The sequence below is a fragment of the Cuculus canorus genome, chromosome Z (genome assembly GCF_017976375.1).
Source record: "Cuculus canorus isolate bCucCan1 chromosome Z, bCucCan1.pri, whole genome shotgun sequence".
NCBI lineage: Eukaryota > Metazoa > Chordata > Aves > Cuculiformes > Cuculidae > Cuculus > Cuculus canorus.
In genome coordinates, this window is record NC_071441.1 from 66,078,618 (window position 1) to 66,099,537 (window position 20,920).

At 45.6% G+C, this 20,920-nt stretch overlaps 2 protein-coding genes and 1 long non-coding RNA gene across 3 annotated transcripts in view; 1 reads left to right on the forward strand and 2 right to left on the reverse strand.

Moving 5' to 3' along the window:
- Positions 1-3,769: 3,769 nt before the first annotated feature.
- RXFP3 (relaxin family peptide receptor 3) lies at positions 3,770-9,110 on the reverse strand. The gene has a single exon (XM_054055521.1). It carries the CDS (start codon positions 9,036-9,038, stop codon positions 7,701-7,703), a length of 1,338 nt encoding a protein of 445 aa, XP_053911496.1. The 5' UTR covers positions 9,039-9,110; the 3' UTR covers positions 3,770-7,700.
- A 1,017-nt stretch (positions 9,111-10,127) lies between these two features.
- Positions 10,128-17,812, reverse strand: LOC128850428 (uncharacterized). The gene is made up of 3 exons (XR_008447859.1): positions 17,687-17,812; positions 16,014-16,171; positions 10,128-11,272 (listed from the first exon to the last, which is right to left on the reverse strand). It is a non-coding gene; the product is annotated as an uncharacterized LOC128850428 (long non-coding RNA).
- The window catches only part of ADAMTS12 (ADAM metallopeptidase with thrombospondin type 1 motif 12), a 157,346-nt gene continuing 153,985 nt past the window's right edge, over positions 17,560-20,920 (forward strand). Inside the window, exon 1 of the mRNA XM_054054706.1 lies at positions 17,560-17,905. Within this exon, the coding sequence (XP_053910681.1) occupies positions 17,794-17,905 (112 nt within the window). The 5' untranslated portion in view covers positions 17,560-17,793. The remainder of the gene's footprint in view (positions 17,906-20,920) is intronic.

Consider the following 20,920-nt stretch of genomic DNA (forward strand, 5'->3'; position numbering starts at 1 on the left):
CAGTACAGAATCTGGGCTTTGAAACCTTCTGTGCTAATCCCAAGAGTCCGTCCTGTAGTGCAGCCGTCCCCATTTTGTTTAGCAGATGAATACATGTATATGTTCCCAACAGGTGAGGTGCTTTGGGAGGAAAACAGGCAGCAACAGACTCTTCAACATTTCTGTTTTCAGGACCCCTCTTGCTCATTAAGTGCTGAAGAGGAGAAGAAAAAACAGCAAGAAAAAACTGTGGTGTCTAAGGAGTAGCATGAGGGAAAGTAAAAGGTTCTGGCAGAGATTCCATTCGTTAAAGGCTGGGAGCACTATCCTGGAGTTGTATGACTGGCAGATCATCATGTAAGTGCAAATGTATCCTGAATGATTTGTTTTGGTGTTCAGCATTCAGATCTGATTTTTTTTATATGGAAGAAATGCCACCTTGCAATACAATTTGCGCGTTGTGGATTCGAGAGATTTTATGGGCTGAAGTACTCGTTTCTTTAACAAGAGCTGAAATTCCAATGTAACACCCAATCCCAATAAGTAGATCCTTATGAAATATAGCACAAATGCCATTAGATTGCAATAACATTGCAAAATATTACCGTAAAACAGTTGTAATATCTGTTGTTATCTTTGGGAGAGAGATGGTATTCTCTGAACAAGTTTTTTAGATTTTTGGAATATTTTACTTAGAATGACTTTCTATCAAGTGTGCTCAAAATTTGAAATTTCAGTCTAGGTCTCCAAAAATTTAATCCCATATCTGAAATTCAAACTAGATTCTTCTTTCTACCTTCTGATCAGCTGTATAGGTTAAACAGTTATTTAATACAGCATTGGAGCATCCCTGTTACCTTCAGGTCAGGAGCTCATGCGTAGCTCTCTACCTCTATACCCATCATTAGATTTGCCTATGAATAAGGGTCTGGAGTTCAGTAGAAAATACCTTTTGATGGGTAAAAGAAAGACTATATTTCCTCTGAAATACACAGCTGAATTTAAGCAGAAATAAAAAGCAGTAAAAATATTTTTTTATCTGTTAATGACCATAAGCATATAATAGATTATTTTAAATATACAGCAGGAGATGATTTGAAGGCATAAAATTTTACAGGTTTTTCAGAATAAATGTCAAGCAAGACAAACTTGCTTATTCCACTGCATTGGAACAAAGATACACTCACAGAAATTTATTCATCATCATAGAATCACACAGAAGCACAGACTATTTGGGACTGCTGCTGGAGACAACCTAGTCTAATCTCCCTGCTCAGCACAGAGTTGCTAAAGCAGTCTGGTCAGGCTGTGTCTGCTCAAGTTGTGATTATCTCCAAAGATGGAGACTCCAGAACCTATTTGGGTAACATGTTCTAGTGCTTGACAATTCTAACCATAAAAAAAGGGGGTTTCTTCCATTATAAATAAAAATTATTGAATTTTGGTTTGTGCCTGTTGCCACTTATCCATTCTATGCCTGTTGCCACTTATCCATTCCCTGGAGAACACTGAGAAGACTCTGGTTCCATCCTCTTTAACCCCCATTCCCATTAGGTATTTACACACATCGATAAGACATGAGCTTTCTCAGCACCAGGCTGAACAACCCCAGCTCTGTCAGCCTCTGCTCACAAGGCAGATGCTCCGAGCTCTGCATCATACTGGAGCAGCTCCAGTAATTTAACATCTCATGCATTGCAGAGCCATGACCTGGGCACAGCATTCTCACCAAGCTGACTAGGAAGGAAGGGTCACCTCCTTTGACCTCCCAGCAATGCTTTACCTAAGGGAGCCCATGATGCTATTGATCTTTGCTACGAGGGCACATTGCTGGCTCATGTTCACCTTGCCCATCAAGATCCTGAGACTGCTTTCCAGCTGATCAGCTCCTAACTTGTACCAGTGCTGGGGATTATCTGTCCTGAGGTGCAGAACTTCGCATTTCCGTTTATGGAACTGCCTCAAGTGCCTGTCAGCCCATTTCTCCAGCCTGTAAAGCAGTTTCTGAATGGTGGCCCAACCCTCTGGTGTATCAGCTACTTCTCTCACTTTTGTGTCATTTCCAAATATTTGGGGTGCATATCCAGCTCATTAAGGATGATGTTGAATGAAGACTGGCCTTGCTGTTGTTCTCTGGGGCATACCACTGGTCAGTACCCTCCCCATAGACTTTGTGCTGCTAATCACAATTCTTTAAGCCTGGCAGTTTGGGCAGTTTCAATCCATATCAGTTTGCATTTATCTAGTCCCTTCTTTATTGGTTTGTGTATGGAGATGTCATGAAAGATAGTATAAGAACTTTATTTAAGTCAAGATATACAACATGCACGGCTCTCCCCGCCTCCGCCAAGTCAGTACTATCATCGTAGAAGGTTACCAGCTTGATCAGACATGATCTCCCTGTCATCTTAACTCTGGGCTAATTGTTGCTAACTATGAAATAATAACAATATTATTATCTCATATTTAGGAATTGGCCTGAAAAGAAAATTGAAAGCATTTGATTTTCAGGTTTCTTGTCTAGGCGGATGAGAAATTTTTTTACAACTGCAAAGAGAAGTACTTTTTTCTGCAAGATTCCAGTTTTATCCAACACTAGGGCACAAAGTGAAAATGCTCATTGAAAATTATGCTAGACATCAGTGCTGAATAGTTATATTTGATCACTGTGCAATGAACATACTCGTTCAGTTGGTCAGTGCAAGGAAAAACACAAGTCCTTGGACAAATAGTATCTCAGTGTCCCAAGGCACGGATCAGTGAGGGACAGAGTTGATATCTGAGTGAACTACCTTTGTTTTGTTATTCCAACACTGAGTGGTCTGCAGTTCTCTGCTAGCAGGTAGGTCAAGGTTTAAAAAGACTTGCACAACTAAATAAATTGTTTCTGTCTCCAGCTGTATGGGCCAATTGGCTCAGCTATTCGGCGAGTCCATATTTTACAGTTAAGATTTTGGGAAGGACTCTTGAGGCTATGCACAACACAGGCCGAAAAACATGCACCTGTGTAGAATTTGAAAGAGACAGCTATAAGGAAAACAACGCCTTGCAACTAGGGAATATTCTAAGGCATTTTATCTGCTACAGTTTAGCAAAGGAATGAGTTAACTGGTTGCCCAGCTTTTCTTTGCAGACTTTGTCTCAACCACCACTGCACTTATGGATGCTAAGTGTACCTGGAGGAGATTCTTAAGACTGCTTAATCATGAGAAAAAACATATTTTCCATAACCCCATGGATTAACCAGAGCTCTCTTTTGCAGCAGGAAAGAAATAGCCCTCGCTAAAACTTGGAGATCCAAGCTCCCAATCTAACATCCTTGAGCTGCACCGCACCCATACCTGTGCCTGCACAAGCTCAGGGATGCCGATTAAATCAGAGCTTCTGCACAGGCACTCAATTGAATAATCAAGTTTTAAAGCAGACAGTCATGAACGGGGAAGAAGAGGATTGGATTTTTTTACTGCTAAAGAGAGTGCCAGAATTACTCAAAGAGAAAGTGAAACACTGTTTCTACTGAAGAGGCATTTTAAAGGGAAACCTGGAAATTAAATTGGAGGTTGGTATTAGGTTAAGAGCTTGGTTAGTTGAGGAGGGAGATATTTAAAAGCCCGTAGGCAATCAAAGTCAGTGCCTAATGAGAATATCTGGGTTTTAAAGATTCTTTCAGTTTGTCACTAGGTGTCAGCCTGCACCTTCAGGTCCCTATTATGGTGTACCAAGAGCAACTCTTACCAGCACCCCAATAGAAATTTCCAGCTGGAGGAGAGCAGTCACAAAAATCTCTTAAAGAACTCTGTAAGTGTTGGTTTGTATCTTTAATCTGTGTTTATTTCAGTCCATGAAAGCAATTGTTACAAATCAAGACATGAACATTTGGAGGAAACAGAAGTGCTTTTGAACAGTGTTGTACTGATTACACAGGAACCTCCCGGATACCCAGTAGGATTTGTTGTCGTTAACGTGTAGTCTCAAAAGCTAGAGCTGGAAAGACCATCTGCACAGTCCACGGCTCTGATGCTGCATGCACACTCAGAGCAGCTGCCCGTTCCTTGCAATGCTCAGGATGGTGCCTCTGCGCACGCAACACAGAGCTCAGTTTTCATGCACACTCACAGCAGAGCCGAAGCAAAACTTCTCTCTGCTCATGCACAGCTAGAGCAGTGCTCTTTGACCATGCTGGACACACTGACACCTGCACAGCCTGAACAGATGTTGTAGCGTAAACCAACACTTGGCCATTTGTAGAGGGGTTATGCCTCTTCTAGACAGCAGATTCAAGACCTACACCTGGCAGCACAGCGGCTTAAAAGAGCTGCCCTCTAAATCAATAGGCCAGTACCTACACATCTATGGCATTTTCTTATTTGAATGATTTGCCAAATGTAAGCTTTTTTTTTGTCTTTAGTGACTGGGTACTTGGGGCTTCCTCTGACCATGGAATCTCGCTAGTATTCTGGGCTAAATACGGGTGGTTCTTAACATCATCTGGTTTACATTGTTGTTTTGCTGGCATAAAATTACAGCTACATTGACATTCACAAAAGCACTTGGATTTTGTTATGCTGAGCACCACAGAGGATGTCTTTTAGGCCATTTGCTATCTACTGAAATTCATAGTTATTCTATAGACACCTGGATAGCTTTTTACATAATGCACAAGAACATTTAATTATCAAGATGGGGATGAAAATTCCAGCAAGCCAAGCAAGAAACCAGGCTGTTCAAAAGCAAACACTAAGATGAGAGTCTGGCTTTGAGATCCATCCCCTCTTCTTCATTTAGGTACTTTTTCCTGGCCTATAAAGGCATAGTTAGAACTTTCTGAATGCTAGAGTTAAGTGTTCATGATATCCTTTTCTCACGCAAGTGTAGCTTACTTCATCTGCTAGGACAGGCATTGCAGCTTTCTTCTACAACATGTGAGATTTGAACACATTTCTTGCAAATCCTTGGGCCTATTAGGCTGCTGGATTTATAGGTCTAGAAAGCTCTCAGCCTCTTGCATGGCATACTGAAAATTTAATTAAACCAAGACTTGGGAGCAAGTTATTGTTGTTCTTGGAAAGGGTAGTCCTAGAATCCAGATCTGGATCCCATTTCTCCTCTGAATATACAGGGGAAAAAAATCTTGGCACTTCCTCTTTGGATCTCACACCCTAACTACTATTCTGCAAAGTAGTGCTCAAGGACTTATTTTCCCTTTATGATCCAGTTATGGCGAACAACTCATGCAACAGGGACCTGTTTCAAGGTAGAGGATTCGAGCACATTCACATCATAGACTCGGTCATTCCCAAGAGACATGGAAGGGAGGAAGTTGAGTTTCCCAGGCTGTGGGTGAAAGCTCTGCCCACTTATTGTGTTTCAAAAGTGAAGAGGAAGGAGCATAATCTGTACACGCATTGAAGGTGGGAAAGGAGAAGCATATCTAGACAGAGACGCAAAGGGATGGGGGAACGAGTTAAGTTTACAGCCCCTGCTAACTTGGTCTGGCACAAGGTGTTTCATGTTGGGATGCAGAACTGTCTCCCTTGCTTAGGATACACACTGTGGCCAGTCCTGACTGAAATATCCCCAATGAAGCACTGAGGTAAATGCTTCACGCATAAGCAGTTTAGGCATGCTCAGCGGACTTCTAGGCACAAGAAAATTTACTAGAAAAAACTTCAAGTACCTACAGACTTCAACTGGCAGCCAAGTCAGGATTTAGGAGGAGTGGTTTTACAGTACTTAGACGCTCAAGTTCTGTGGATATATCTGATTTCTTCAGAGTCTTTGCATCTGTATAAAATATGTCCATCAGCTGCCAGCTCACTCCTGCTGTTCTTCTCCAGTCATCTCTGTCTTCCCAGTTAGCAAGTTCCGAAGGCTGTAGCAGAAGTCTCTTCTGCTTTGAGACATCAGAACAGCTTCTTCTTGCAAGTAGCAGAACCAGCTGCTTCCTAACCAAACCTGAATTTTACAACAGGAGCTACTGACGTACAGTAAACCCAAGAGTCTGCAAAGCATAATTGCCACTTACAGCACTGCAATTTTCTCTGGACAGAAATAGCAAGTTTGTTCCACATCAGTATTAGAGCTGACAAACAAACCTCTGCAGAAATGCTTTTTTAGTGGAGTCAGGCAGATGTTGGAGTTAGGGTTCAGGGGAAGGGGCTGGAAATAGAGAGGGGTTTTGAATGACAAATTTATATATTCAACCCATATGCAGTACTGGGGATTAACGAAGTTGTGTTTTGACAACAAACCCAGAATCGTATTTTTCAATCTTTTAAAATAAATATTCTGAGCTTCTCATTTCAAATTTTTTTCTCATAATTTAAAAAATATTTTTAAAAGTAACTGTATAGTCTTAAAAAGTTTCACAGTTTAAAATCACACTTTTTTTCCACACCCTTAGACGTTCATTTCAGATCAATATCAAATTATTTCCCAGATGTTTCTCTGGAACACAGGCTGGGACAGGCATTGCCCTTGCCTTTCTCCAGGGTGTGAGAGCACTGAGCTGCAGGTTCTAGAGCTGCTCGCACCTGAGGAACTGAAACACTTGCAAGTATCAGTACAGACCCTTAACAAACACTTTGGCAGAACAAAAACCTTTGTGCTTGGTTTTAGCTGAACCCAGATGTACCCCAGAGAAAGCAGCTTGAAGTGGCTATGATTTGTTTCTTTTCCCCACCTTTTTTGCTTACAGTTGTGCTGATTCCCTGGAGTGAAACACAAACAGTCTGAAGCATGGCAAGAGCAAAGCCTGAAGCTTCAGTGCCCTAAGAGAGACACCTGCCTTGCCACACATGGTTTGAGGCTGTGGGTTTCCCGTCCAGCAGCCTGAAGAGAGGCTGGGGAACGTGATGCCAAGGGGCTCACATCCTTCCCTCCAAACCCAGGCAAAGCAATACCTCTCCATGAAGCTGCAAGACCTGTCCTTGTACTTCTTCTTGGCTGTCTGGGTTTCTCTGTAGCCTGGCAGAAGCAGAGAGAATGAGGGGAGCTGGAAAAGCAGATCTTGGAGAGATTTGGTGGGGAGTACAGTGCTCCTTGTCCCCTCTCTTTCCTGGGTCCCTAACAGAGGGAAAGGGACCAAGCCAGAGCAAGCAAGAATCCTGTACCTACTTGCCCTGGCTGCTCCCACATGAAATAGGGCATAGGCTGCCTGATATCTCTGCCCTCACTGGAGCCCGGTGAGCGGTGACCACAGCTGCGCTGGCATAATTTTCAATGACATGCAGCAGTGAGAAAGCAGCCCTGCTCCCTCCCCCTGCCACAAACACACACTGAGGGGTGGGAGGGCTGCTGGCCCCTTGCTGCTTGCACCTCCAGGCTGGGGAAGGGAGACACAGCTGAGGCCTTCCAGACTCGCTCCACCCCATCCAGCCCCTCTCCCTGCCATGAACATCCTGCATACTCCCTGGACGAAGTCCCGTCACCCTCCCCAGTTCCTCTTCCCCGGAATAGATGTAAGCACTAAAAAGTGTCTCCTAGAGACACTCGAATCCCCAGTGCCTCCTCCTCCTGTCCTCCAGTCTGGAGGACTTTTTCAAGACAACTATTTACATCAACAAGCTTCCAGGAGCAGACAGAACCCCAAAAAAGCATCTCTTACACAGGGACTCTTCTTTACTCACCCCTTCTCCCCTGCCCCTACCAGGCATTCAATATGCCAGGTCCACATCTTGCACAGAACCCACAGTCCCACCCTACAGAGTCCCCTGCCCATCTCAGCAGCGCTGCTCTGTGGAGCCAGCAGGCAGGAGGTCATAGCGGCTGCTGTACACCACCACCCCAGGGGGGTAGTAGGCCATCTCTGGCTGGAGAGCTGCAGTAGGGGAAGAAGCAGTGACAGGGTGAACAGGCACCAAGGCATGCAGGGCTTGTTCCTCCTGCTCGGGCTTGGTGGTGTCGGTGAAAGGGCGCATAGCGGTGAGGGAAGGTGAGGTGATTCTCCAGAGGAGGTTCTTCAGTGCCTTGCGGAACTCCCTGCGCATGAGGCAGTAGAAAATGGGATTGAGGCAGCTGTTGGAGTGTGCCAGGCATACGCTGATGGGGAAGAGGTACACTTGGGAGAGGAAGTACTCAGTGCTGAAGTGAACCACGTTGAGTTTGATGAGGATGCCCCACGTTGTAAGAGCTTGATTAGGCAGCCAGCACAAGAAGAAAGACAGCACCACAATGGACACCGACTTAGTCACTTTGGAGCGGCGCTTGGTGCTGGGGCCACTGCAGGTGCTGCCAACATGCTTGTCACTGATGAAGCGCACCAGGAGCAAGTAGCAGAGGCTGATAACAACCAGTGGCACCACAAAGCCCAGGAGCACCTTCTGGATGTGGTACAGACCCAGCCAGAACTGGGCACTGTTGCCTCGTCCCTCAGGGAACTTGACAAGGCAGAGGACATCATCAAAGACAGTGGCAGTGGTGGAAAAAATGGCATGAGGCAGGGAAGCCAAGATAGCTGACAGCCAGATGAGTGCACAAAGCCACTTGGCAGAACAGCAGCCACCCAGCGGGTCACCTCGTCGCTGATTCTTCAAGGCTGAAGCCACAGAGCGGTATCGAGCCACACTCATGGCAGTGAGAAAGAAGACACTGGCATACATATTCATGGCTGTCACATATGAGACAATCTTACACATTGCCTTGCCGAAGAGCCAGTTGAAGTCCAGCGCGTTCTCCACCGCCCAGAATGGCAAGGTCAGCACAAACTGGAAGTCAGTCACTGCCAGGCTGGTCACAAAGAGATTGATGGAGGACTTTCTCCAGCCTTGCTTGCTTTTCATCAGGTAGAGCACCAGCAGGTTGCCCACCAGCCCCAGGGCACACACCACGGAGTACACCAGCGAGATGACAATCCGCACCACGTCGGAGCTGTCGCCCTGCATCCCGTCGGCTCGCTCCAGGTTGATGTTCTTGAAGAGCTGCAGGAAGGACATGTTGCTCCTGTTGCCCATCTGGGCGCCCTCCAAGAAACCCAGCGGCGCGTCCCAGGGCTCCCAGTCCGCTCCTTCCTTCATGCCGGCGGCCGGCGGGCAGGCACGGCGCTCGCAGGGCTCGCCCATCCCATGCTAGGGAGGGCGGAGGCTGCGCGGCTGCCTTCCCCGAGGTGCCCGCGGCGGCGGCTGCGGCGGCGGCGGGGCTGGGGACGCGGTTATACCCGCGCCGCCGGGGCGGGGCATGCGCGCTGCGCCGCGGAGCTCTCCGCGGTGCTGACCCCCCCCCGCCCCGCGGCTGCGTCCCCGCCGCCCCCCGCCCCGCGCGAGCCTCCTGCGGGTGCCTGGGGTGAGGCTGGGAAGAGCCCGACCCGGGGGGTCAGCTCCTAAAGAACCCACCCCCCGCCTTCCCTGCCGCCCTGGGCAAGGGCTGTGGGCTTCTCATCTCTGCTCAGCTGCTCGGCGAGCCCGACCAGCCTGGGTTGTGCCGCCTTAGAAAGTGCGCCAGCCCCGGGCGGGCTTCTCCATCCCCCAAATGGGATACAAACACCTTTCCTGCTGCGGGGATTTCGGGATGCGGTGGCTATCCTTAGTCTTAAAATCCTCTGCGCCAGCCCCTGACGCGCTTCTCCATCCCCAAACGGGGTGCAAACACTTTTCCTGCTTTCGGGATTTCGGGATGCGGTGGTTATCCCTACCTTTAAAAACCTCTGCACGGATTGCGGATGGGCTTCTCCTTCCCCTAAACGGGATAGAAACACCTTTCCCGCCTGTGGGGATTTTGGGATGCAGTGGCTATCCTTAGTTTTAGAAACCTCTGTGCCGACCGCGGATGGGCTCCTCCATCCCCAAAAGGAATGCAAAGACTTTTGCTGCTTTCGAGATGCGGTGGTATTCCTAGCTTTCAAACGAACGGCACGGGCAATGAGGCTGTAGAGCGCGGGGAAGGCAGAAGCGGCAGAAGGGAAGCAGAGCGGCGCCCGGGGGCTCTACAGCCGCCCGCCCGCCCGCAGGGGGCCCCGGAGCGCCGGGGGAGATCGGCAGCTGCTGCCGGCTCCCTCCCTGCCCTGCCCCGGACATTTGCTGCCAGCTCCGCAGCGGGAACAGAACGCCACCGATGGGGAAGAGGAATTCAGGGTTTCCTTCTCCCGTCGCGCTGCTAAATAAATCAAAACAAGTGCACAACAGAGTCTAAATTCATCTAAATCAAGCCTGTAAGTCAGCCATCGGGAGACTGTAAGGGAAGACTGAAGAAGTGAGTTATTTTTCCATAGTCTTTGAACTGATTTATGTTAATGCAATTCCCACAATGACATCGCTGTTCATGTCATGGGTTGCCAGCGGTCCCCTTACCGGTCTGGTTTATACCTACAGCAAACCTGTAAGTACTAGCACAGGAGCACTAAGGGGGGAAAACAGTAATTAGGAAGTCTTATACATAATTTGTGTTGCATATAGTGAGGGTACAGCTTACTACAATCAACAATGCATTGCAATCAGAAGGCTTAGCCTCCAGATTACTTGCTACACTAAATACATCGGAACTATAATGAAGCAAGCAAACAAACAGAACATACAATGGCCCTTCAACAGGGTGACCGCAGCAGGCCTTGAAGAATGGGTTCCTGCCATTTCTTTGCCACTGTCTCTAAATCATGGATTTTTTTCTAGTTTCCCATAGACCTTCATCACTGACTCAGGTTGCATCCAGGTGGCATTTTTAACAGCAGAGCATTAAGTTGCATCTGTCAGGTTGCTGAACGACAAGAGTTTCTCAAATCCTCTCACCCAAAGCAAATCACCCCTGTGGCAAAACCTAGCAGCCCCACCAGCGCCATCAGTGTCACGCAGCCAACTGTGTAACAGGACAGGCAGGAGAGAAAGGATCCTCCAACATCATTGGCTCAAGAACTATATAAACAAGCAAAGTGAAAACTCCGAGTTTTAGCCAGAGTTGTGCTGCTACAGTGGTACTGCAAACAGTAGAGGAGGTGAACTGTGTCCAGCCCTCAGCAGCACCAGCTGCCTTAGCATGAGTTTCAGCCCTTATCTGAGATGAAGGTTAGTGCTGCAGAGGCTGAACAGCAACAAAGATTCAGAAAGATGAGGCAGAGAGAAATCATGTCTGAAGATATATTGCTTTCAGAGAAAGCAACTGAGTGTGAGGCGTGCTACCTCCTGGCAACACCAGCTGTGTATTTTGAACTCAGGGCTGCAAATATGAAAATGCTTCTTGAGTTGTTTTCTTCATATTCTGACCATCAGACAAATTCCTTGTCAGTTTTGTGTATCTTGTCTTTTTCTTCTGTCATTCTTCACCTCAGAGAAGAAGTTTTAGAGGTAGGTAAAGGAATTTGCTACACCTGGAAGAATAATGAAAGAAATATAATTTATTCGTCACACTATCAGAACATTTCTGTAGTCGTAAAAATGTTACAAAAGTCATAAGCTACTTTGAAAAAGTATTGCAATATTCATCAGATACATTACCTAATGATTATTATTCTGGAAAATACAATATTTTATTTGTTCCTTATTTTTTCCACCAATGCTGCCAAAGGCTTGTTGCTAATACATAAATTTATGGAGTCTTCTCTTTATCGAAGTGTCAGTGCAACTGGTGTTACTGACCCAATCTTTTCGAAAACTATAGTAAACTTGAAGGGCAAAGGCTTTCGGCAAGTATTCCGGTGATAACAGGGAAATAATTGCTGATTTGCTTTACTTGGAAACCTCAAACAGATCCTGTAGAGTTTTGTAAAAGGCTTTTTGTGGTTTATACAGTATTATGCTAAAATAATCTGTCGGGCTGGGGGTGCTAGTTTGCCTTCAGACAGGATCAATCTGTCCAGCAAACTTAAAAAGCCTGCGCCAGTTCAGACCACCAAGAGAAACTGCCCGAAGATTTTGACAATACTGTATCAGAGATAAATGTGTCCCTGCAAGTATTTCTCAAATAGCCTTTAAAAATGTTTCAGATAAATACACCAAATAAATATTTGCTGAAAATGCTAATTTCCCTATAATTTACCCTGAAGGATCACTACCATTTTCCACTTCCTTTACAGATCTCATAGATAATGAGGGATGGCTTATGATTACAGTAGTGACTGCGCCAGCTGTACACTGTTCTGAAATGTTTTGGCAAGGGAGATGGATTCTGTTTTCAACAGGAAAGCCATTTTTGTAGCTTAAAGGAGATTTTTAAAATATTGAATGTATTGTTATTTTAAATACAGAAATATGGGACTCTTTCTTTAGGCATTTTTGTAGCAGCAAGGGATGTTTTTATCTTTGTATTCAATATACTGAAACAATGAGTAGTAATAGCAAAGCTCTCAAGCATATTTCATTAAAAAAGTTATTAATATGTGTTACTTAGATGGGCTTTATATTATTCTTAAATGTTGCATTCTTGCCATAGCATTCTGTTTTATGAAGAATTATTTTTGTGGCATTTTCTTCTCATTAAAACAAATTAAAACAAAGAGAAATATGGAAAAAAGAGCATCTCACACTTGTTTATTTTCTCATTTGTAGTTTCTGAAACCAACATGGTCTTCCTTTGGCTTAATATGATCTCAGGGCCCTAGTCTCACGCTTTTGAATATAGTCAGACAATAACGGTTAACAGTTACATTTTTAACTGGAGCTCACAACTCTACTTTCTCCATTCTGAGAGAGGTTTGCTGTGACTTTGTGTGTGTCCACCATGGGAAGATTTTCATGGTGATTCTTTTCATAAAAGTGTAGAAAGAAATGTATACAGGTTTTCACTACAAAATCTCAGTTAGGTAACAGTTATCATACTCAGAGGAAAATATGATTAGTAGGCTTCATGGACCATAGACATTCTCCAGAAAGTATTATTCAACTACAGATATAAATTTTAATTTAAAATATTACTTCTATGATGCTCATGCCCTCTCCTCATTTGCTTTCTAGGCAGATCACTGAGAACACATTTTCCTGGCACTAATTTTCATTAAAAGTTAATTTCAAAGTGGCCTGTTGCTCCAGAAATATGCTCTAAAACTGCAAGTATGGACAGTAAGACCAAACGAGCTTTGAAATTCACATAGTCCAAGCATGAAATTATGATCTTGTAAATTAGCTCTCCAATTACAAATAACAATCCATGTTTGAATGCTGATCAGGAATCTGAACACGAGCATCCCCCAAAATGGCATGTTATAGCATCACTGACTGTTTTAGAATTTGCCTCGTTCTGCCACTTGAATCTGCCCACAGACATACCATTAGTGGAATGTCAGCAAATATTTTTTTTGCATGGTTAACTTACAAAATTCCAAAAATGTTTAAAGGCTGTAGTTGAAATGGAAGTTGAGATCCACCAGCATCTCTGATTCAACTACCAATAGTTAGCTGTGTTAAGAGGCTGCATCTCTAAATGAGAAAGATGGAACAAGATAAAAAAAACCAAAGTACTCACAAACTTTGAGCTAAATCTGTCTCAGAAAAAAAAATCAGTGGTTGCACAATAATCACCTAGCAAGTCTTGGGAATTCAGAGCCACTCTCTTTCAGTTCATTCCTTTTCTAATATTCAGTACCTTTAACATGGCCCATCACATCAGGTGTGATTCATCTTCTTAACAGTTCTAGTCCAGGCAAATGGTTAACCTGCCTGTAGAGTTAATAGGTAGTCAGGTTCGGGTATTGTTTCACATTGTATGTTACTGAAAGGGATGTGTTATGCTCCAGAGGTATTTTGTCCCCCTATTGACTGAAGAAGCAGACAAGCAAGCATGGTTAGATCTTTAAACTTTTGGTGGGAGAATCTCACTTCCAGTGAAGCAGAATTTCCTGACTGTCTTCAGCTGCGTTTCATTTTGTAGCAACTCCTTAACATCATATCACGTAACTCATGTTGCAGTTCCTCATTGCTCAAAACCTCTGTTTTTGCTTTTCTCTCTGTACACGTTTACACAAGCATATAAATTCCTATGTGCACATTTCTTTTGCTTCTGCCCTGGAGGTATACTTAAAAGAACTCAGATATTGATTGTTCTTGGATTGTCAATTCAGGCTTGACTCTGTCTTTTGATCACATATCTTTTTTTTTTTTTTCTGACCTCATTTAAATAACTGTACAGGTTTTACTGTGTGTAGCTGCAGTTACTGAACTGCCATTCCTTTGCTGTCAGAAGAACATGAGTGGTATGTTATTGTATTAATTTTCTTTTTACAACTGAGGTTGTGTTATGGAAAGAAAAAAAAAAAAAGTGCCCTCACCTTCGCAAGTCTCCAAAACTTCAGGTCATGTCTCTTTTGGAAGAGGAAATCAGTAATTAAATTCCATTAAACTTTTACAATTATTTTTGAGTGAGCAAATAGTTTAATATATAGGCATCTTACTTTAATAGCCCACAAATACTCTCCTAAATCAGGTCCGTATTGGGAAGACACAGTGCCATAAATTCTGTTCACTTAAATAGCTGGCCTTGGTATGTCCTCACAGGAGGACAGTGCTTTCTATTTGTGCTATCACTTCCCATTTTAACTGTATATGACTGTGTCAGCTACAGGCACAGCTTCCCTTAAGCAGGAACCCTTCTGCCCTCCAGGATATTTTCTGACACTACACCCAGTGAATCATTTCTTCTGTGTATGTGCACACTGGCCCAAAGCCCAGGGAATTATAGATGTTTCAGATCAGATTCCCACAGTTTTTTTTCTCTGTTCTCTATGACTTTTACATCTACAATTTTGGTCATTTAAAAAAAATCATATCAAAACAAGACACCCACATTCCCACAAACCCTCTTGAGTTCCTAAAGCTTTTATTTCTCCATCATTTCCTGATTTTTTCGATTTCTCTCATGTGACACCATCTGTAGAAGAGATAACAGGGAAGAAAACAAGCCAGAATAACAGGTTGAAAGAGTTAGTCCAGAAGGAGAAACTCTGTAGTCTCAGTAAGGGGCAGAAGGAAAAAAAATTTCATGCTTGGAGAGAACTACAGGTAACAGGAACTAACTTTTCCTGCTGAGGAAGAAACCAAGCTGGAATCCTGCATGAAATATCGGTTGCCTCACATCAAATGCAGTGAACAAGTACTCAAAAAGATGACTGGAAATCAAACAAAACAGTTATATGTCTCTCACAGAAGGTCTGCTCTTTCTGGTCACCCTCAAGAAGTTTGTTAAATCAGTACTTTGTAAACATACACCCATGCCTTGAACTTTCACCCCTTCTTTCCAATGCTCCTAGCCTAGTTACTTTTCCTTTTTATTTCATTTACTATAGTTACTTCCTTACTCTCCAGTTTAATTATTTTTAAAGTACTCATGGAAAATTGTGTAGCTTGTTCTGTGTAACAATTGTCAAGTGTTCTTAAAATGTTAAGTATTACAGATATTATATCAGTTCCAGGCCATGCTTACTTTAAAACTAATTCCAGGGAAGTCCTGATAAGGAGCTAAGCATGCTACAATATCTAATGTCACAAACCAATGAAGTGCCTACTATGTGACTAGACTATAAGAACCCTAGTGGAAAGCACACTGGGAAACTTGTCACTGTAATAGACGAGATAAAGTTATTCATATGGAGAACATGTAGATGGCTATATTAAAAACAAATACTTGGCAATGAGCAAAACTTCTCTTGGCAGGCATTGTTGGATATCAAATATTACCTAAATCCATCCTCTTTTGCATAATTCTGCAAGTCACTCCATCAGCTAGACAAGAGCACATTATGGCTTATAAATCAAATATCACACTTCTATAAATTTGTTTAGTTTTCGGAGTTATCATGTCTCAAGCTTATGAGAAGACACATTTCTATCTGATCTAGAAATTTTTGGAGTTTCAACTCTTTCATTTTCACACTCTGGAGTTTGAGGTTCATAGTTTTCACAGTCAAAGCAGATGAACTGCATCAGCCCTTTGCCTTCGGGAAAATTTGAGCAAAGGAATGAGTGTAATTAAGCACAGATCACTACGGAACTACTCAAGGAGGAGGTCTTCCAAGAAACACCTGGTAGAGTCAATTTTAAGCAGAGGGCTATTGGGATAGACAAGGAACTTGGCCCAGGTCTCAAGGACAGGACACACGGCAGCAGCACCCAGGAACCCACCTGTGGCACCTGCAGAGCCACAGTCAGGAAGTGACCTTGGAAAAGGCTGTGCGAGGGGATCCTTGGTGGAGAGGACATTGTACACAATTAAAAATATCAGCACTGAGGTGATTAGAAACTTTCTCTGGGAAGGCAAGTAGCTCCAACGTGGCAGCACACTGTAAAACACAAGAAGGGCATCACTGTCCTGGGGAGACAACCTGGAATGTAGGACTTGAGATGTCTGGGGCTGTGGGCACCTCAGGCGGGGACAGGCCCCACCACCACAGACTCATAGAATTGTTAAGGTTGAAAAAGACCTCCAGGATTATCTAGTTCAATCATCCACACACCACCACTGTGCCTACTAAACCACATCCCGAAGTGCCCCACCTACATGTTTTGTGAGCTTCTCCAGTGGATGGAGACTCCACCACTTCCCTGGGCAGCCTGTTCCAATGTTTCACCACTCTTTCAGGAAACAAATTTTTCTGGATATCATAGAATCATAGAATTGTTTGGATTGGAAAGGACCATGAAGGTCAACTAGTCCAACACTCTTGCAGTAAGCAGGGACATCTTCAACCAGACCAAGTTGCTCAGAGCCTGATCCAACCCGACCTCGAATATTTCCAGAGTTGTGGCATCTACCACCGCTCTGGGCAATCTGTTCCAGTGTTTCAATCACCCTCATTGAAAAAAATTTCTTCATACTATCTAGTCTAAACTTCTCCTCTTTTGGTTTAAAACTGTTACCCCTTGTCCTATTGCTACAGGCACTGCTAAAAAGCTTTCCCCCATCTTTCTTGTAAGCCCCCTTGAAGTACTGGCAGGTCGCAGTAAGGTCTCCTCAGGGTCTTCTCTTCCTCAAGCTGAACAACCCCAACTCTCTCGGCCTCTTTCAGAGGGAAGGTGTTCCAGAACACTGATCTTTGCAGTGGCTTTCCTCTGGACCAGCTGCAACAGGTCCATGTATTTCGTGTACTGAGCTTCAGAGCTGGACACAGTATTCCAGGTGGGAGTCTCATCAGAGGGGAGTAGAAGGGCAGAACCACCTCCCTTGACCTGCTGACCGCGCTTCTTTTGACACGGCTCAAGATACAGTTGGCCTTCTTTCTGGTCAGCGAGCCCGTGTCATGAGCTCACATCGAGCTTCTCACCCACCAGGACCCCCAGGTTCCTCTCCACAGGGCTGCTCTTAATCTCTTCATTTTCCAGCGCGTGTTGATGCTGAGTGTTGCCCTGACCCAGGCGCAGGACCTTGCACTTCACTTCGTTATATCCAATCTAAACCTCCCTTGGTGCAACTCGAGCCCTTCCTCTCGCCCTATCGCTCGTGACTTGGGAGAGGAGACCCGCGCCCACCTCGCTACGGCCTCAGAGAGCGATGAGGTGTCCTCTCAGCCTCCCTTTTTTTCCGGGCTAAACAGCCCCCGTTCCCTCAACCCTCGCGCTCCAGCCCCTTCATGTCCTTGTCCCCACACCGCCGCGTGGGAACGGGCGGAAAACGCCTGGAATTCGTCCTCCCGGCGTTTTTTCAGGAGGCGGGCAGGGCAGGGAGGCTCCGGGACCCCCTCGGGGGCGGGTGCGGGGCTGCGGTCCCGCGGCGGGCGGTTCCCCGGCCCCGCTCCGCGTGCGGGACGCGCCCCCCCGAGGCGCCGCCGGCATCCCCTGCTCCCTCCCCTCCGCCTTACCCCCGGCTCCTTCCCCATTGCTCCGCCGGCAGAAACCAGACACCCGGGAGGAGGCTGCCCCGGCCATGCGGCGGCTGGGCTGAGGCTCGGCTCTCCCCGCCCGCACCATGCCACGCGACCCGCCGCGCCGGGCGCAGCGCGTCTCCTTCTGGATCCTCGTCCTGCTGCTCCCAGCGCCCTCCCCGGCCGGCGGCTCGCTTTTCCGCGATGGGAAGCAAGGTCAGTGCTGGGCGGGAGGGCTGGGCTGCGGGGGCTGCCCCTGGGGTGCGGGGGCTGCCCCCCGAGAGCGCCCGAGCGCCCCCACCGCGGAGCGGAGCGAGCCCTCCCGCGGCTCTGTGCGGGCCGGGGCGCTGCGCCGTGTGAGTGAAGGCATTTCGGCGCCCTGCTTTTGGCTCCTCTTCCTTCTTAGCGGGCTTCTCCACAGACACAGATTTCATTCTGCACCGCGAAACTGAGAAAAAGTTTACTGTCCTGATTTTTTTTACTTTACAAATATGAGGAGCGGCTGAGGGACCTGGGGTGGTTTAGCCTGGAGAAGAGGAGGCTGAGGGGGGACCTCACCGCTGTTTACAACTACCTGAGAGGAGGTTGCGGTGAGGTGAGTGCTGGTCTCTTCGCCTAAGTGATAGGATGAGAGGGAATGGCCCTGAGCTGCACCAGGGCAGGTTCAGATCAAATATTAGGAAAAAACTCTTCATCAAAAGGGCTGCCAGCTGCCCAGAGAAGTGGTTGAGTCACCATCCCTGGAGGTATTTAAAAAACAGTAGATAAAGTGTTTAGGGATATGGTTTAGAATCATAGAATCATAGAATATTTAGGGTTGGAAGGGACCTAAAAGATGATCTAGTTCCACCCCCTCTGCCACGGGAAGGGACATCCCACTAAATCATGCTGCCCAAGGCCCCATCCATCCTGGCCTTGACCACCTCCAGGGATGGGGCACCCACAGTTTCCCTGGGCAACCTGTGCCAGGGCCTCACCACTCTCATGTTGGAGAAATTCTTCCTAAAGTCCAGTCTATATCTGCCCCTCTCCAGTTTATACCCATTCCCCCTCAACCTATCCCCACAAGCCTTTATGAATAGCTCCTCTCCAGCTTTCCTGTAGGCCCCCTTTAGGTACTGGAAGGATTTAGTAGTGGACAGGTACGGTTGGGCTTGATGGTCTCAAAGGTCTTTTCCAACCCAGGGATTCTATAAGTCTGTGATTTTAAACATCTGTACTGCAGCAGCATGAAGTGCAGAAAAATTGGTGTTACCAGGATATAAACCCCACTCTGAGTTATTTGGATTCAGTGAGGGCAGTAAAGCCAAACTTCATCTGCCCGAGGTGTCTCCAGAGGCAGCTCCCTCAAGTCCATTAAGTTCATTCCCCGAGACGGAATCAGCAGCGCATTTCGCTGGAGGAGTGTAACTCAGGGATTTTATCCTGTTGGCTGTTAAAAGGTAAATCAAAGAAGCAGCTTCCACAAGAGAAAAGTTATGAGTAGCTGGAAGACTCTGCCTGGTGGTAGAACACCCAAAAGTGTAGGAGGAGATCTTGCATCCTGATAAAATCAACAGCTGAGGTGCTGTGGGTGGGAGAGCTTGAACACGGAGGCAAAAACCTCCTGTGCTCCTCAGAGATCACTGAAAGGAAAAGTGGCTGAGTAGTCTGCCTAAAAAGTGAACAATTATCCTGAAGTTAGTTCCTTCTGGGTTCGTCAAAGTGAATGCAAACAGTCAGGGTATGTAGGGATAGCGCAGAGGGTAAATGGTTTTATACTGAAAGAGGAGGGTTTTAGGTTCAATATTGGGAAGAATTTTTTTACTGTGGGGTGGTTAGATACTGGAACAGGTTGCCCAAGGATGTTGTGGGTGTCCCATCCCTGGAGGTGTTGAAGGCCAAGTTGGATGAGGCTTTGAGCAATCTGACCCAGTGGAAAGTGTCCTTGCCTATGACAAGGGGGTTGTAACTGGATGATCTTTAAGGTCCCTTTCAACCCAAACCATTCTATTATTCTCTGATCAGTGCATTTCTGTGACTTTACGAGGGACAGAACAGGGATGGCTGTGTTAGCACATTGCACCTGTTTAATTTCTCAGGCATTTGGAAATGAAAGTAGAATTAATTTAACTTTCTAGAGATGAGAAACCTAGACTTTTCCAGGGGTTTACTTTGTGTAAAGGAACAGTTCAAAATTTGGCTGGTTTTTTTGCAATGAAAGATTGGATGCAGTGCTAATTGTGAAGAACTAAAACTTGTATCTCACGTAGCTGAAATGACACTAAGTGTGCTCCTTCCACATCCACCATGAGTGTGATGGATGGAACAGTTAAGGATGCCATTGCTGAATGTTGAAGGCCTGCTCCTTGCCATGGGGCTTTGCAGCTCGAGGTCTTTCCTGGGTGCAGAGCCTTTATTTGTATCAGGGTATTACTTCCTTCAGAGAAGAGTGATACTATTTGCTAACCTAAGGAATGATTTGAAAAGAAACCAGAGGATCCGAGGGGCAGATGTAGATGAACTACAATGATAGAGGTGAAGCAATGGCAAATGGTGTGTCACATCTTAAAGGAATTTTGTCAGAAAACCTGTTATCTGTCTAATAGAAATTGTGTATTTCCTGTCATGTGTGGCAGATCGTGTATGTTTTTCTCTTTGTACTAGTTTGTTCACTTTATCTGTTCTTACTACAGGCAGTTCTCTGCCATGTGTGGTGAGTTTGAATACACAGAGGAGCAGAACAGACAGCAGTGCTTTTGAATATTATCAGATGTTTTCAGTGATGCAGGATCTGGAGGGTCTGTAGGGAAGGTTTCTCCAACAACTTAAATAATTCTTATACTCATCAAACAAGCGTGAAGGGACTGAAACTTGCTTGTCCTATATGCCCAGGGTGGCCTGTGTAAACATCATGATTGCAAGCCAGAGTACTGACTTGAATGTGTCCTGCTTGGTGTGATGTTTTGGTCTTGCTTGCCTCACTGATGCAAGCTGACCTCCTCAGGCTGCAGTTGTGGAAAGACAGCATTCCCTGGAACTAAACAAGCTGCCTAGGGAAGTCTTCCCTTTCTAGCCTATAAGTCCTGAGCGGTGCGGCATGGCAGGCAAGGCTTCCCTTCAGTGGAGGTGGCTAAGGAGGATGATGTGATGTGCCACCCCAAGGGTGTCAGTGGCATTGGGATAGATTCCCTCCATTTAATGTTTGCTGGCACTAAGTTTATGGGACCTTGTGGTGCTGTAATATGAGTT

Excerpts from the sequence above, each read along its gene's own strand:
- RXFP3 (XM_054055521.1), bottom strand. The coding sequence starts at position 9,038 with ATGGGCGAGCCCTGCGAGCGCCGTGCCTGCCCGCCGGCCGCCGGCATG.